Source organism: Mya arenaria, chromosome 5 (genome assembly GCF_026914265.1).
Source record: "Mya arenaria isolate MELC-2E11 chromosome 5, ASM2691426v1".
Taxonomy (NCBI): Eukaryota; Metazoa; Mollusca; class Bivalvia; order Myida; family Myidae; genus Mya; species Mya arenaria.
The window spans coordinates 7,808,911-7,825,571 of NC_069126.1; the positions used below are offsets into that span (position 1 = coordinate 7,808,911).

Genomic DNA, 16,661 nt, shown 5'->3' on the forward strand with positions numbered 1-16,661 from the left:
CCAATATGTGTTTTGTATATAGCATTTAAACAAACTTCCTAAATCGCAGTGGACTTTGCTTTTGTTTTTTGTTCTCGGTGAATTTAGGTGAATTGAACAAATGTATAATTTTGGCCGACATTTTTCAAGTGGCCTTTTTTACCTAGGTTTTTTTTTGTTATTGTTATCCTGTTGTTTTTTTTTATTGTTATCGTCATCAGAGTCGTAGGTAGCGTTGTCATCTTGCTCAATGTCGAGAATAGTGACGTGTTCGTCCTCATCGTCATAAACTGCATTGTCGTCGTTGCTGTACATATTTTGTTTTTTAGTTGTTGAAAATTTGGTTCATTTGTTTTAATGACCGTTCACAGCTCATAGCAAAAGTGAAAGAAAAAAATGATATTGTTGTAGCAACTTCAATTTATCTTAATCTTTATTTGATCCTATGAGAAATGCATTATGAGTTGGGTTATTTTTATCATTTTATCTCAGGTAGTATTAAAACATAAACAAAACATAATTCTTTGGTATTGCCAATGCATTTTTGATAAATTATATTTGAACAAGAACTGGGTTAAATGCTTTGATTTTTCTGCCAAAAAATGCATTATGCGTGTTGCAAATAGTCTTTGGGCAGACTTAACTAGAATCAACTTTTCTTTGATGTTTGACATTTTCTTCCTAATATGTCAGTCAAATATCGAAGAACCATTAGTCTCTCCGTAGCCCAGCAAAACTCGTGTTTCAAAGTCTGTGATAATTAAAACTGATTGCATCCAGTTAATTTCCGATTAGATCCGAGATATTGTTTACCTCTGACAACTGAATTAAAAGCTCCGCTTTGGTGGGTGGCACTTAAAATTAGATTTTAGATATGAAAGTTTACACTTCGAAAGGCGATGGACTTTCTCTAAGACTCTGGTCCTGGTTTCAATCCATTGTTGATGGTATTACATTATTATGATAGTAGGTGGGCAAAAGTATGTGGTTAATCTAGAGCTTTAGCAGTTTTTGTATGAATGGACTCCGACAAGGCTCCAACAAGGGCGTACTTACTTCTGGCTTTTGGGCTCCTTAAGGGAAACTGTACGAAGTATTTCTTGGTGTTTAAGCCTTAAAAATAACTTTTACAGTATAACTTGTATACTTTAAAATTGTCCTTATTTGATTTGTTCTTTTATGTATATGTGTTTTTCTGGTGATAATCATGGCTTTGTTACAATGTATTAGCAGATACTGACAGAACTTTTACAGTATAAAATATATTCTTTGTCTGTTTTTTAAATTGTCCTTTGGTAAACATGTGTTTTTCTGCTGATAATATTGGCTTTGTTACATTGTATTAGAAGTCACTGACATATAAAGATAAAGATAAAACAGCAAGGAAGTCAACAAAATTAAACGTTTTTATCCCCTTGTGCCTGTCAAACGTTTAAATGTCTTGCGAAAGTCTCAGACCTTGAACTTTATCACATGCAAACGAAAACAGATTTTAGTTTTAAACAAAATACAAAAAAGAGGTTAAGCTTCATTGACATGTTGTCTCAATGTTGTAATGGCCAAAAAAAAGAGGAAAATCTGAGAAGGTGTCAGTGTGCCCCCATTGGGTGCCCTCTTGCGGTGGCATTCGGGTACATTTTGTTAAGCTCCTTGTGGCATTCCGGACCACTCAAGTAATAATAATATCATATCTACGTGCAAACATTGGCCCAGCGTAAACCAAGGGCTGTAAACATGGCTTTGTTTTGAAAACATTGACCCCCGACAACTTTATCGTCCACTGGGGGTATAAAAGCACGTGCTGGACGGCTCACCCACTAATTAAAACTCGACTCACGTGACATTTAATTTAAATAAATAGTTTGATACTTTTATAAAACTGCAATTTGTTAATTATCATTTAACTTTAACCCAACTGATATTTTTGTGACATTTTTTTTTGTATTGAATTTATATTATATATAATAAATCATTATTTTATAATATTGTGTATAAAAATCACCATGGACTATTTACGTATTTCTGCAATATTGTTTGCTATGCCATTACTCACGAGTGCAAGTAAGTCATACATATGCATATTTAATTGATTATATAGTCAATTATTTTTTTATCATAGCTGGGGCAGTGATTATGAACAGTCTTAAGTCTCAGTTCAGACTCAAGATTCAATATGGCAAAACTTCATTTCATTGTGATTTTCCTTCCATCAAAGCATTGATGTGAAATTTGCGGAAATATATTATTATTTGAATGTTTTACTATGTTTTACTATTATTTACCAAAGCAAATTGTAAAAGAAATAGAATAAATATATATTTTTTGTTCCTGAATAAAAACAAGCTTTTCTGAGTCTGAGTCTAGACCTGGACTTGAGACTGTTCGTAATCATGGCCCCTGGACTCTCACAGATTGATTGTTTTGATTTTTTTTTGTCTTGGAATGAGCCAATTTTTGCGTAAATGTCTGGAAACAAGTGATATAAACTGCTGAAAAAAAGCATATCGTGGATTTCATATTTAGTTCGATACTTGATGTTGAATGGCTAATATCGTCTCTAACGCTTTAATTTTCTGCAGTAACTACCAAGCAATTGAGATCTGTTATATTGTGGGTTATCTTATATGACTAAATTGGAGGCATTGATGCCTATATCAGCTAATTCTGAGACAAAAAAAATAATGTCAAAACTGTCAATCTGTGAGAGTGTTGCCTTAAATCAATTGTCCAGACGCATCGTTTTGAGTCGGAAGCTGCCATGAGCTCGTTTCTGTTGCAGTCAAACGTAAACTAATTTTGAAAAAAGGAGAAAAAACACACATTTATATGCAAGAGGATAAGCAAAAAATAATAGAATTAGTTCTATAAATATAAAAATGAAGAAAATAGATGCGAACAATAATCACAGGTTGTTTTTTTTTGTCGGCAGCAAAATTTGAACTGAGTACCTATGGATCTGTTATCAGCGACTTGATCCACCGCGCCACTCCGGGCATAAACTTTCTTCGTGTGTTTTATATAAGCTACAAACAATTTTCCTAAATTGCAGTGGACTTTGTCATTAAATTAATGTTTTTGTTATGTGTTGTTTGTTTTTGTTTTCAGTGAATTAAGCTGAATTGAACAAAGCTATCATTTAGGCCAGCAGATTTTGATATCAGAATTAAGAAATTTCAAAGACGCCTAATTCAATCTGTTATTTATTTTGTTTAAGTCGCAAAGACCGGGAATTTACCTTTAAACGAATCATGACACAGTAGTTTAGACTATTTTGGTGAAACGCAGAACACATCACCCTTTTTGGGTGCTGCGTAAATAGGCAACTTCAGTTTGTCAAATGGAGCCAATTGAGGGACGAACACCAATACATTGGAATCATTTTACTTTATGTATTAAAAGGACTTCAATGCACTTTTTATGGATTTTTTATTGCTAAATAAAGTATGGCAAATCATTACGAGGGTTGAAACTGAGATACTGGCGGCTGGAATCCTTCAACAAATGTTGAAATATGCTCAACTATTGTCTTTGACGTCCACTATTTTGAAAAGCGTTTGTAACGCGATTCAGCAAAATGCTTTAGCGTGATTGGTTGATTACATTATAATGTGATGCTACCAATGTATTTAATAAAGGTTTAAATATCCGTCAGCTAAGCAGTCCTCTTGTGAGCTTGCGGATATGGTATCAAATATCTATTTTTCAACCGGCGTTGGTTCGCTCCCACTACCATAAGGGGTTGAAATACCTTAATTAAAAAAATATGCAATTTCGGTATTAAAGAGTAAAATAATTATACTATCAGTGTTTTCAGATGCATTCCCGGGAACAACTTATTTTACGTGCCAAACCATGGGCGAGTACCTTCTAACAACATTATAAATCATCTTTCTGGTTTCAGTATCCGAGGAGATTTGTGAGCAGAAGGGGGAGAACATCAGTTGCAAACAGTCCAAGGTACTCGACATCCGGTCTGTCATGTATGGGCGGCTGCGGACCGGAAACTGCAATCCCTACCTAGTACAGAACCTGCCGACCAATTGTCGCTCCACCAACATCTCGACACAGGCAGTGATCGGGTTGTGTCAGTACCGCTCATTCTGCTTCCTGGAGGCCGACAACACCATCTTGGGTAAGGGAATATCATTTTGGGCGTGCTCGATTGAACCATAGTCGCTCCCGACGTTCTACCAATCGAGTGTAATTTCTCTTATGCGATTATTTTCTTCTACCAATCGAGTGTATTTTCCCTCATGCGATTCTTTCGTTCTACCTATCGGTAGTATTTTCCCTTATGCGATTCTTTCCTTCTACCAATCGAGTGTATTTTCCCTTATGCGATTATTTCGTTCTACCAATCGAGTGTATTATTTTTCCTTATGCGATTATTTCGTTCTACCAATCGAGTGTATTATGTTCCCTTATGCGATTCGTTCCTTCTATCAATCGAGTGTATTTTCCCTTATGCGATTATTTCGTTCTATCAATCGAATGCATTTTTTCTTATGCGATTCTTTTGTTCTACCTATCGATAATATTTTCCCTTAAGCGATTCTGTCATTCTACCCATCGAGTGTATTTTCCCTTATGTGATTATTTCGTTCTACCAATCGAGTGTATTTTCCCTTATGCGATTCTTTTGTTCTACCTATCGATAGTATTTTCCCTTAAGCGATTCTTTCATTCTACCCATCGAGTGTATTTTCCCTCATGCGATTATTTCGTTCTACCAATCGAGTGTATTTTTCCATATGCGATTCTTTCCTTCTATAAATCGAATATATTTTCCCTAAAGCGATTCTTTCCTTCTACCAATCGAGTGTATTTTCCCTTATGCGATTCTTTCCTGCTACCAATCGAGTGTCTGTTCACTTATGCGATTCTTTCCTTCTACTAATCGAGTGTATTTTCCCATATGCGATTCTTTCGTTCTACCAATCGAGTGTATTTTCCCATATGCGATTCTTTCCTTCTACCAATCGAGTGTATTTTCCCTTATGCGATTCTTTCGTTTTACCCCGGTGTACTCTAATATCGTACATTTCGACAGGTTACGTCCCACAATCAAGCGCACCTCTTTACCAAACAATCAATCTTCGCTGTTTTTAAAGGGAAAGTGTCGTTGCTTTATGAATTCCTGTAGCCTTTTTCATAGAAACTGCATGATACCCTAAAGGTGTTAAAGTATCGTGTTATCAAAGTAATGACTATAAAGTATAAAGTTTGTACTATAGTAAAACTGCGATAGTTCGAACAGGTGGACGTTCGAGAACTGGCGATCGGTCGAAGTCGAGGCTTAGTCCCGGCCACTATTTCTTCTATTTCCATTTAAAGTATACTGATGGTGGATCGAAACCTAAATAAGTCGAAGACTCGAGCACCATTGCCGGTCCCGAATACACAAATCATGCGCAAAACCTTATGATGACCTCGAGGTCATAATTTCACACATTTTCCCGATAGCGTGTTCCAAAAAACAACAAAAAACAATTGTGTGTTTTTTTCTGATTCCACTTTATATGGTGTTTCTATTACAGGAGAAGACCCATGCCCAAGTACGCCAAAATACCTCACGGTTGACTTCGACTGTGTCGATCCCCCGACAACGAAGGGAAAGAACCCAACTACAACAACAACAACATCAACAACTACTACAACTACAACTACCACCACGCCCAAACCGACGACAACACCTACAACGACGACGCGTCGAACGACGCCAACAACAACCAGCACCACAACCACGACGACTCGGCGTCCAACGACGACGCCGACGACAACGCCGACGACAACCAGCACCACAACCACGACGACTCGGCGTCCAACGACGACGCCGACGACAACGCCGACGACAACAGCAACAAGGCCGACAACTACCCATACTCCTGTGGTGCCGTTTTCACCATTCAATGCTCCAAACGGTGAGCCTCGGCTATCCCTTTATTATCATTTAATAAACAGACATGCATAATTTATAGCACAATCGATGAAAACAGACGTGTAACTAATACACATGATAATTGATATTTTATGGAACTCCTTTCAATTATTTTATACTTAATCACCGCAATACAGTCTCGATTTGGCGTTTAAACTCTTCCCATCTGACCAATAGGAACGCAGACTTGCCACGAGTACCTTGTAAGCGGAACCGGAAACCACCGCGTGCCTGACGCGCACCTGACGGCGACGTCACAGTTTGGAGGGGGTACTCTTGACAACCATGGCCCTACACAGGCGCGGCTGTTCACCAAGGCGGAACATCTCAGTAACGGCACGTACAACCGGGGTGCCTGGTCCGCGGCCGTCAGCAATCAACAACAATATATACAGGTGAGAGCGGCCGAAAAAATATTTAACAATTAAATAACAGGGGATTTTTCATACGTACATTTGTCGACTCAAAAATAACTTAAATCGTTGATTTCTGCCTTATTTTCAGCATAGTTTCAAACTCAATAAATTCATAACATTAAACCTGATGCATATTCGTCGTCTGTCAAATTCTTGACGACATATTATTTGCTCAAGTAACCAAATAGAGTTCTAAAAAAACAAACACGCATACATATGTCATCATAACTTGTGTCTCTTCAAAGAAATAAAACATCCGTTGGTTCCACCACTATTCTAATTTAAACATGCTCCGTGTTCCGTGTCCTTCAGGTTCAGCTGAACGCCCCGAGTATCGTGCGGGGCGTGGCCACCCAGGGCCGCAACGTCAACCCCCAGGACCTATGCTGCTACCAATACGTCAAGTCGTACAAACTATCGTACAGCATCGACTGCGTCAATTTCCACACTGTCAAGGATCAAAACGGGAGCGATAAGGTCACCTAACATTTGGCACTTGTAGTAACATATTTTAAAATAAACTGTCCTTTTTGGAAATACAGTCGAACTCCGATGGCTCGAGCTCCTAAGGACCGGCGAAAATACCTCGAGCCTCGGAAATTTCGAGCCAAGCGGGAAAGCTTACATTCCGTATAATGAAATCGGTCCTTTACATTAGGTCGAGTCAATGATGAATTCGAGCCAAGCAAGTTCGAGCCAACGGGGTTCGACTGTATATCTTAAGAAAAATCTTAAATCTGTCCATTAACGGAAGCCTGCTCGTTTTTGAGTCGATGCCTGTTTTTCTGTCAGACCATACAATATTTTACAGCAGTAATGTAGATTGCTGTGCATGAGTTCTTTTAATCGAATTAAAAACATTGCATATATTTTCTTAATACATGTATTACTTTCATTACGCCCCAATCATTCATAATTCAATTGTCTAATAACTATATATATATACGTCTATAATACATGTGTTCTCGATGCCTTAAACCACTTACAAGCAATAAGTAATTAGCATTGATCGTGGCCTTGTCTGAATGGGATACTTGATACAACTGTAATATAACCCAAACTGTTTTAACGCGTTTCTTCACCCCATATAATAATATTTACGGCTGACGCGCGACTCCTTGAACGCAATCCGTAATAGTAATTTCTTAGTACCGCATGAATTCAAGGATATCTCGATCTCCTTTAAGGTTACAGACTACTAATAAATGTCCATATACATTTCAATGTATATAGGCAATCTTAAGAATATGTAAAGATGCCATTACTATCTTTCCACGTACATGACAACCTTGAAATTAAGTTAAAACCCAATAGATTAAAGCAATAAAAAGGCAGGTAATGACTCTCCTAAGAAAATTCACTCTCTTTGAAGTTAAGAAACGTTAATTTTTCATGTAATCCATTTGCATTAGGTTGTTAGGAAGATTGCAAAATTCTAATCCAGCAGACGATATTTTAATCTCCTTGATATTCGTGTTCCTTGTTTTTTTTCTTTCTGATAGCAGTTATAGGACTGAATTCAAAATATGACAACTATTAATACGTAAACAACCTAAAGTAAATACGTAAACAACCTAAAGGAAATATGTAAACAACCTAAAGTAAATACGTGAACAACCTAAAGTAAATATGTAAACAACCTAAAGTAAATACGTAAACAACCTAAAGGAAATACGTAAACAACCTAAAGTAAATACGTGAACAACCTAAAGGAAATACGTAAACAACCTAAAGTAAATACGTAAACAACCTAAAGTAGATTAGAATATAACCTACATGTTCAGCCAATGAAATTGCAGATTGGCAATTAAGTATTAGGCTTAATCATTAAGAATTTCAACTTTCGCGGGTGTTTAAAGGTCCGCCTACTGCCACTCATCCGATACACACTTTCTTCGTCATTGACAATGGTCAACCAATGAGGTTGTATTCTACTAGACAGTTAGATGACCTGAAGTAATATCTTAATGATTAAGAATGGCTCGTTCGCTGCGCTCAATCAGCCTATCATTTTCATTGTTAAATAAGGGACTGTACCCTGGACCACATCTTTGCACGTTGTAATTAGATATAACGTCCGTTTAACGCGTATTCATCATCATGTAGATATTCACGGGCAACTCGGACCAGGACACGGTGTTCACAAATATGCTCGACTGTCCAATCATTGCGAGGTGCGTGCGCATCATCCCCATGGACTGGAAGGACCATGTGTCTCTAAGGTTCGACCTACTTGGCTGTCCCGCACTCACAGGTAACCAGTTCAGTGGCTAATACTGAAATATTTGGCCGATTGTTTAGAACTTTGCGAAAGTTAACAACGTTGTTAACGTCATCGTTGTTAACTTTCAAATTTTCACTGCTCTGAAAGATCAATATGAGTACGCTTGTAATCTGAAGTTTTTCTAACACAATTGGAGACAAGTCAGTGTTTCATCTATATGTGTTTTTTTGAGAATATATGTGTATATCACAAAATAGTTAAACTTTGAAAATTAACAACAATGCTGCTAACCGAACAATCGGTCAGATAAATTGACCTCTGTTGATACTCGTATTCATCGGTGTCAATCGGAACACATCGGCCATTATCCAACATAATTATTCCGAAGCTTGCCGGAGATGGCCGAGTTGTTACGATTGATATCGTTGTATGTGTAATCCAAGTGTAATTAATGCTAATGATAAACAAAAATATGTCATCATGGCAAACAAGCTGAATATGCGATAATAAAATAAAACGTGTATGTCGTATCTCCACATTGAAATGCCTTTAATAAAACAAACGTTTTATGTCTTGTTGAACATGCAAGAAATGTGTCGCTATGAACTATAATTTCGCCCTATTTCTATACAGCCGACGTAGGCTCCTGTCCGAAGGGTTGGGTGCAGAGGCCCGGAAGTAACGACTGCTACCTGATCACGGACGTCAAGGACATGCGCACTCGAGACGACGCCAGCGCCGAGTGCCAGAAACAGCAGGGACATCTCGTCAAGATCGACTCTATTGCGGAAAGGGTAAAAATAAATATTTATTTATTTTCCAAAAAATTATCCGTTGATATTGGCGAAAGTAACAATAATATATTCTTTAAAAGCCGCTTCAATAAAAATCTCGATTGTTGTCGAAAATTGGCATCATCTTAGTGCAATAAAGCCATTATACCGCTGCATATATGTATAGACATTAGACAACATTGAATATGATTTCAAAGTTAAGGAAATAAAAAAGTGGCCATCTGTGTCCTTATACAGATTTAAGATAATTTTAGTTACGATTAAAATATTGGTTATGCCGTTCAAATAAAGATCTTAGTTGACTGAAATTATCTTAGTGTCATAGTTTTATTATAGGCTACATAGTTGTGTGAAATGAACATTAGCCAGTATTAAAGGTGCACTCTCACAGGTATACCGTTTTTACGACTTTTTTGTCTTGGAATGAGCAAAGTTTTGCGTAAATATCTGCAAATCAATGATAAAAGATTGCTGACAAAAGATCAAATCGTAGATTTTCATATTTCCATCCGAAAATTAATGTTTTATGTTTTAAACCGTTACAACGGTTTAAGTAAAATCAATTTTTAACTTATATATAAAAATCTGCGATCTCATTTTTTTGTGTCAGCAGTCTTATATAACTGGTTGCCATGGATTTTCGCAAAAATTGTTTCGTTTCAAGACAAAAAATAAAAAAAGTTGTCAAAACGTTCAATCTGTGAGAGTGCAGCTTTAAGAATTTTCGAGAAATCGGGGCCTCAGCTTGAATAACTTATTTCACTCAGCCGAATTTCTTACTTAACCCAGATTTTAATTAATTAAAATTCGTTTATCGTGATTATCATAAAAATAAGTCCAAACGCTTTTAAGAATGTAAACACAAACTATACGAAAACAAAAATAATGAGCTTAGCTTAATCCTGTTATGAGGGACTTTCGGTTTCGTGAAATTTGGTCCTCTTGGATTACAAAGGCCTAGGTGGTTACATAATAATGGGTTGCACTTGAAAGATGCAAGAATAAAATCTCATCTTAATCCATTATTATGTAACTTATTTGACTAAAATGACCTATACAATAATTATATGATTTATGTACCGATCAAAATACATATTAGCAAATTATTTGCGCTTTTGTTACTATGGATGTTTTGGCAACTTTGCTATTAATTAAACAACAACAACAACAACAACAACAACAACAACAACAACAACAACAACAACAACAACAAACACACTTTATAAGAGTTATTGGATATTGGAGGGGGCGTACTTTTGGAGCGCAAGTTCGAAACTACGCCCCGTCTTGATAACTACGAAAAATACATGTTTTATGAGTTAAGGCTCACAACTCTATTTTATCTTTATCATTTAAAGTCAAATCGGTTTAACAAAATAACGCATTCATTTTTTTACCTTTTCAAGTGTTAACCTATAATGTGTCCCTTTAAAATAGAAAAAGCATGGAGTCTACTGACTAGTGTCTTCTAGTTCAGAAATGTATACCCATCAATAAAATATATCATTAGCTCAACTTCAATCCAAAACCCTCATTGAACATTTCAGGGTCATTAGCTCAACTTCAATCCAAAACCCTCATTGAACATTAGCTTAACTTCAATGCAAACCCCTTATTGAACATTTCAGGGTCATTAGCTCAACTTCAATGCAAAACCCTTATTGAACATTTCAGGGTCATTAGCTCAACTTCAATGCAAAACCCTCATTGAACATATCAGAGTCATTAGCTTAACTTCAATGCAGAACCTTCATTAAACATTTCAGGGTCATTAGCTCAACTTCAATGCAAAACCATCATTGAACATTTCTAGGTCATTAGCTCAACTTCAATCCGAAAACCTCATTGAATATTTCAGGGTGACATGCTGTCCACAGTGTAGTTTCCACTCTCTGACTCAATATCTAATTTCAGGACTGGTTGCGTCAAAAGATGGACTTTCTCAGGCGTACACAGGGCCAGTTTCACTTCTGGATAGGGCTGTCCAACCGGCCCCGTACCGACAACACGGGTTTCGCGTGGGAGGACCAGACACCGCTGGACACCAATGTGCTGTGAGTAGCTTAAAATATGTTGTTTTTTGTATGAAATTAAACATTGACTATTTCTTTGACAGATTAGTATTCATTTTGTTAACATTGAGCAACAAAAAGCCGACTTTACGTATAATTTACTCATTCGGAACTCCTCGGTCATTTTCCAGTGAAACAACCTCGGATGTACGCACGCCGGTACATCGGTAGAAGTACATAGTAAAATTTTAAATAATATTGTATTACTAAGTTCTAATTGATTGCCATTGAAGTGTATTATTGCATGAATAATTAGGATTCCCAAAAGTCCTTCGGTTAAACTGCTATATTTTGCAAAAAATACCCCTGATAACGCCTGGGCGGTGACCACAGTGGAGTTTATAGCTTGATGCATCCTTCCGGAAGGAAAACGTGTTTCTGAGGTTCGACATCCTTGACTGTCCTGCATCCATTATAACCTAACATCACTGTGCGTCCCAAAACACCTTACATCACTGTGCGTCCCAAAACACCTTACATCACTGTGCGTCCCAAAACACCTTACATCAATATGTGTTTCAAAACACCGGACATCAATGTGCGTCCCAAAACACCTGACATCACTGTGCGTCCCAAAACACCTAACACCACTGTGCGTCCCAAAACACCTGGAACCACTGCGTCCCAAAACACCTAATTGCATCTATTTGCACATTATGACTCCCAAACACCACTATATATATAAATATGCACAGAATAACACTAAACATCACTGTGCGCTCATGTACACATAACAGTTTATTATTTTCCCTCTAGAGCAAAACATGTGTGTCCACGACGGAGGCAGAGAGCACTACGGGGAGCTGTGGGCCAGTGAGCTTAATACCACCTTGGCAGTTAATATGTTTCTCTTACCAGACCGAGAAAACAAACCCAGCCGAACCCCGCCGGGACAGCGTTCATTGTGTGGGCTAAATAACTTTAATAGCTTTCACTCTGTGGGCTAAATAACTTTAATAGCTTATTATACTCCTTAGACCTTGGAAACAAAACATGCCTGACAACGGTGGAGGCGGCGAGCACTGCGGGGAACTGTGGTTGGGGGAGCTCAACGACAACAGCTGTGACCAGCACTACCCGTTCATCTGTGAGGTCCCTAAATGTGAGTAGGGTGTTATTTCGCTATTAGCTCCCTAATATTGTATGACTGTCGCAGAATTTGGAAGATCCTAAAATGTATGGGTGTTACTCATTTTTTATATATCCAAATATAAGTAATGTATATCTGGGGTCTGCCATACATTTCGGAAATATTTTTTTTATTTGATAACATCAAAACGGCAGCAATTATCTGGCCTTTAAGACATTACAACATTGTTGGTTGAGCATAGGAGTATAGCCGTATGAAATTGACACAGTTGAGTTACATTCCATGCAATAGCATTATATAAAACAAATAAGATTTCTTTTCGGAGTATATTTGAATAAAATGTTGTTAATCTTGTATAGCAAGTTGCATTATCTTTAATTCATTGCAGACTGGACCCCGCCACGGAACGTCCCTAAACCATATGTGCAGGTACCGACGACCATAACCACCACCAAAGGAACGACGACGACAACCACGGCCCCTCCAACAGGTAAGTCTTCGGAAGGCAAAAAAACAAATTTATAATAATTCTCTCTCTTTTTTTTGTTTTAAGGTACTCGTTCACAGACTTTCATGTTGACCATGCTGCTTTTTTGTTTGTCTTTTAACGGAGTTATTTTACTTACGTGAGTGAATAGAAGAGCACCTAGCAGACTGAACATACTTTCGTTAATCCAAGTCTGAACTAATTTTCATAAGCGATACTAAAGCTTGTTGGACAAATGGAACTTTTTCCGTCTCATTTTTAAATGAACATCAACTATATAGCTCTAACTAAATCCACAGTAACTTGGTAGTTAGACTGCATGTTTGGCCAATCGAGCTACCTGATTCGAGCGATTGGTCCCTAGGGTGATCTCTTGGAATGAGAATCATAAAAAAGTGTGTTTTAGTACTCTATGATACACATAATAAACAAATAATCCACTTTTAGTCGTATCTTTTTACAAATTAAATATTTCAAAAGTTCATACAATCATATCAATCTTATAAAACAGTGACGAGTTTCTACAAACGTAAACGAGTCCCTACAAAACGTATACGAGTCCCTACAAGACGTGTACGAGTCCCTTCAAGACGTTAACGAGTCCCTACAAAATGTTAATGAGTCCCTACAAAACGTATACGAGTCCCTACAAAACGTGTACGAGTCCCTTCAAGACGTTAACGAGTCCCTACAAAATGTTAATGAGTCCCTACAAAACGTATACGAGTCCCTACAAGACGTGTACGAGTCCCTTCAAGACGTTAACGAGTCCCTACAAAATGTTAATGAGTCCCTACAAAACGTAAACGAGTCCCTACAAAACGTAAACGAGTCCCTACAAAACGTTAACGAGTCCCTACAAAACGTTAACGAGTCCCTACAAAACGTTAATGAGTCCCTACAAAACGTTAACGAGTCCCTACAAAACGTTAATGAGTCCCTACAAAACGTTAACGAGTCCCTACAAAACGTTAATGAGTCCCTACAAAACGTTAACGAGTCCCTACAAAACGTTAACGAGTCCCTACAAAACGTTAATGAGTCCCTACAAAACGTTAATGAGTCCCTACAAAACGTTAACGAGTCCCTACAAAACGTTAATGAGTCCCTACAAAACGTTAACGAGTTCCTACAAAACGTTAACGAGTCCCTACAAACCGTAACCGAATCCTTTTAAAACATTACCGAGTCTACATAAAACTTAAAAGAGTCCCTTTAAAAGTGTATACATACATAAAGGATAATGTGCATGATAATGTACATGATGTTTTATATGTCACATTTCAACCTGACTTATTGTGTTCGTTTTGTTACAGTACGTCCATACGTACGCCCGGGTCTTCCTGGAAGTCAAGTCATCAACGGAATCCTGTATTCTTGTAAGTTACTTTGATTATTATCACGGACATATGGATCACGTGTTTAAATGTTCGTCTTATTATGAAAAAATGCAAGTACATACATATAAGGACATTCCGTGTGGCTATAATCTTCATCAAATTTACGCTGATACGACCTGACCTTGTTTCGTTTTAAATCCCAAGTACATATTTCATGATGACGATGAATGATGATGATGATGAATGATGATGATGATGAATGATGATGATGATGATGATGATGATGATGATGATGATGATGATGATGATGATGATGATGATGATGATGATGATGATGATGATGATGATGATAACTGTGGTGGTGGTGGTGGTGGTGGTGGTGGTGGTGGTGGTGGTGGTGGTGGTGGTGGTGGTGATGATGATGATGATGATGATGATGATGATGATGATTATGATGATGATGATGATGATGATGATGATGATGATGATGATGATGATGATGATGATGATGATGATGATGATGATGATGATGATGATGATGTTTTGAATAGAAATGAACATATCGATTTCAAGTAGTGACCCTTATGCGTAATATACTTTTACAGCCGGATGTTTGGGCCAGGTAACAGACTGCTCCACACGGCCCCAGGGTGACTACCAGTCATGTCAGGGCTGTCACTATTACATGACATGCGCTCCTAGCGGGGTGTTTACTCGACCATGCCCCGCTATGCTCGTTTGGGATGATAACCTCAAAACCTGCGAGGGGAGATCATCGACGTGTGGTCCAGTGGCCGGTTAACATCTTGTGGTCTAGAAATACTTTGAGACGAAAAACATGTGAAGTTTGTCACTGTCGAACATATTTATATACTCAAATAGCCATTGATTAATGTCATATTTCACTGTACATGTATATCAATTTCAGAATATTTTACAACATACATGTATGTATACGAATAACATATATAGCATACAGTTTTATGTCATTTTCTGTTCATTTGCCGAAATAAACAGATCATGTTTGTGCACTGGAATTTTAAAATTGTCCTGCATTGGCAATACATTGTACAATTAAACGTGAATTCTTATAATTACCATGCGTGGTATAGAATTATAGATATAGAACGCGGACGTTTAAAACTATCATGCATGATATAGAATTAAACATGGACGCTGAAATTTATCATGTATTCACAAAAGAACTAAACGTGGACGCTTAAAATGACCATGCGTAGGCCGTAGAATATTAAAAATTGTTGTCTGGTCTGGACCTTTCTTTAAACTAGCTAGCTGCCATGGCGTGCTGCAAATCACATGTTTAACGGTTTGCCCTTTGTTGTATGTCCGCAGTTTTTTTTAAATTATACCAATTGTGTTTAGTTATAATTTAAATTTTAAAATCGCACAAACCTGTTTGTATGCCTTCCGTGCATCTAGGATATATCTGCACGACTGCCATAACCATTTATCATGTATTTATTGCAATGTGTCTCATTTTATGTAACATGTGTATTTTATCAATGGACGATGAACACTTTGTTTTATCAGTAACCTTTCATGTTTCATTATTTATATCATGCGAAATAAAAACTAACAAACGTGGATATATGTTTACTTTTATTGATGGAAACCTTTAGACATATACATATATACATATGTATGAACCATATTTATAAAAAAAACCTAAGTAGTGGCAAGTTTTGGCCCCAGCGTGACGTAAAATCCCGTCGGTCATAAGACCTCCGGTTGAAGCATCCTAAATGCTTGTAAATGTAAAATAGTTAATGAGACGTCTGCAAAAAGGGCGCTCGGCCACATTGGCCCTGCAACAAAAATTGAGAGAGCCAATGAGGGATTGAATTTCCTTCACCTTTGCCTTATCTTTCTGTAGTAAAGCCTGGATTTCGGATATGGCCTCCTTGACTTTATCCCCTGGGATCCTAACCACCATTTGCCTAGTGTCTAATTCCAGACCCAGAAAAACCAGAACTTCCGCTGGGCCTTCCGTCTTATCCGAAGCCATGGGTACATTAAGTTGATGCATGATGTTTTCAAATGTGTTCATCACCTGCGAACAAGCGGATCTTGACCTATCACCACCCAGGAAATCATCTAGGTAGTGTATCAACGAACCCGATGACAAACGACATTTAACACAATGTTCTAAAAATGTTGCGAAACGTTCAAATGTTGCACAGCTGATCGACGCACCAAAAGGCAAAGTTTTATCAAAATAAAAGAAGTCCTGAAAATGAAAACCTAATAGCGGAAAATCTTGAGGTTCTATTGGAATGAGTTTGAATGCGTTTTTTATGTCC

General features: G+C 37.5%; 1 protein-coding gene across 1 annotated transcript; it reads left to right on the forward strand.

Annotated features, from left to right (window-relative positions):
- Positions 1-1,822: 1,822 nt before the first annotated feature.
- LOC128236183 (uncharacterized) lies at positions 1,823-15,945 on the forward strand. Its single transcript, XM_052951071.1, has 12 exons — positions 1,823-2,040; positions 3,881-4,111; positions 5,517-5,900; positions 6,095-6,312; positions 6,646-6,810; positions 8,440-8,587; positions 9,191-9,351; positions 11,266-11,405; positions 12,401-12,525; positions 12,902-13,003; positions 14,317-14,379; positions 14,946-15,945. Exons 1-12 carry the CDS (start codon positions 1,983-1,985, stop codon positions 15,140-15,142), a joined length of 1,992 nt encoding a protein of 663 aa, XP_052807031.1. The 5' UTR covers positions 1,823-1,982; the 3' UTR covers positions 15,143-15,945.
- The last annotated feature ends 716 nt before the right edge of the window (positions 15,946-16,661 follow it).

Coding starts and splice junctions, on each gene's coding strand:
- LOC128236183 (XM_052951071.1), top strand. CDS start 1,983: ATGGACTATTTACGTATTTCTGCAATATTGTTTGCTATGCCATTACTC. Junction 4,112..5,516: donor GGCCGACAACACCATCTTGG/GTAAGGGAATAT, acceptor TTTCTATTACAG/GAGAAGACCCATGCCCAAGT. Junction 12,526..12,901: donor CATCTGTGAGGTCCCTAAAT/GTGAGTAGGGTG, acceptor AATTCATTGCAG/ACTGGACCCCGCCACGGAAC.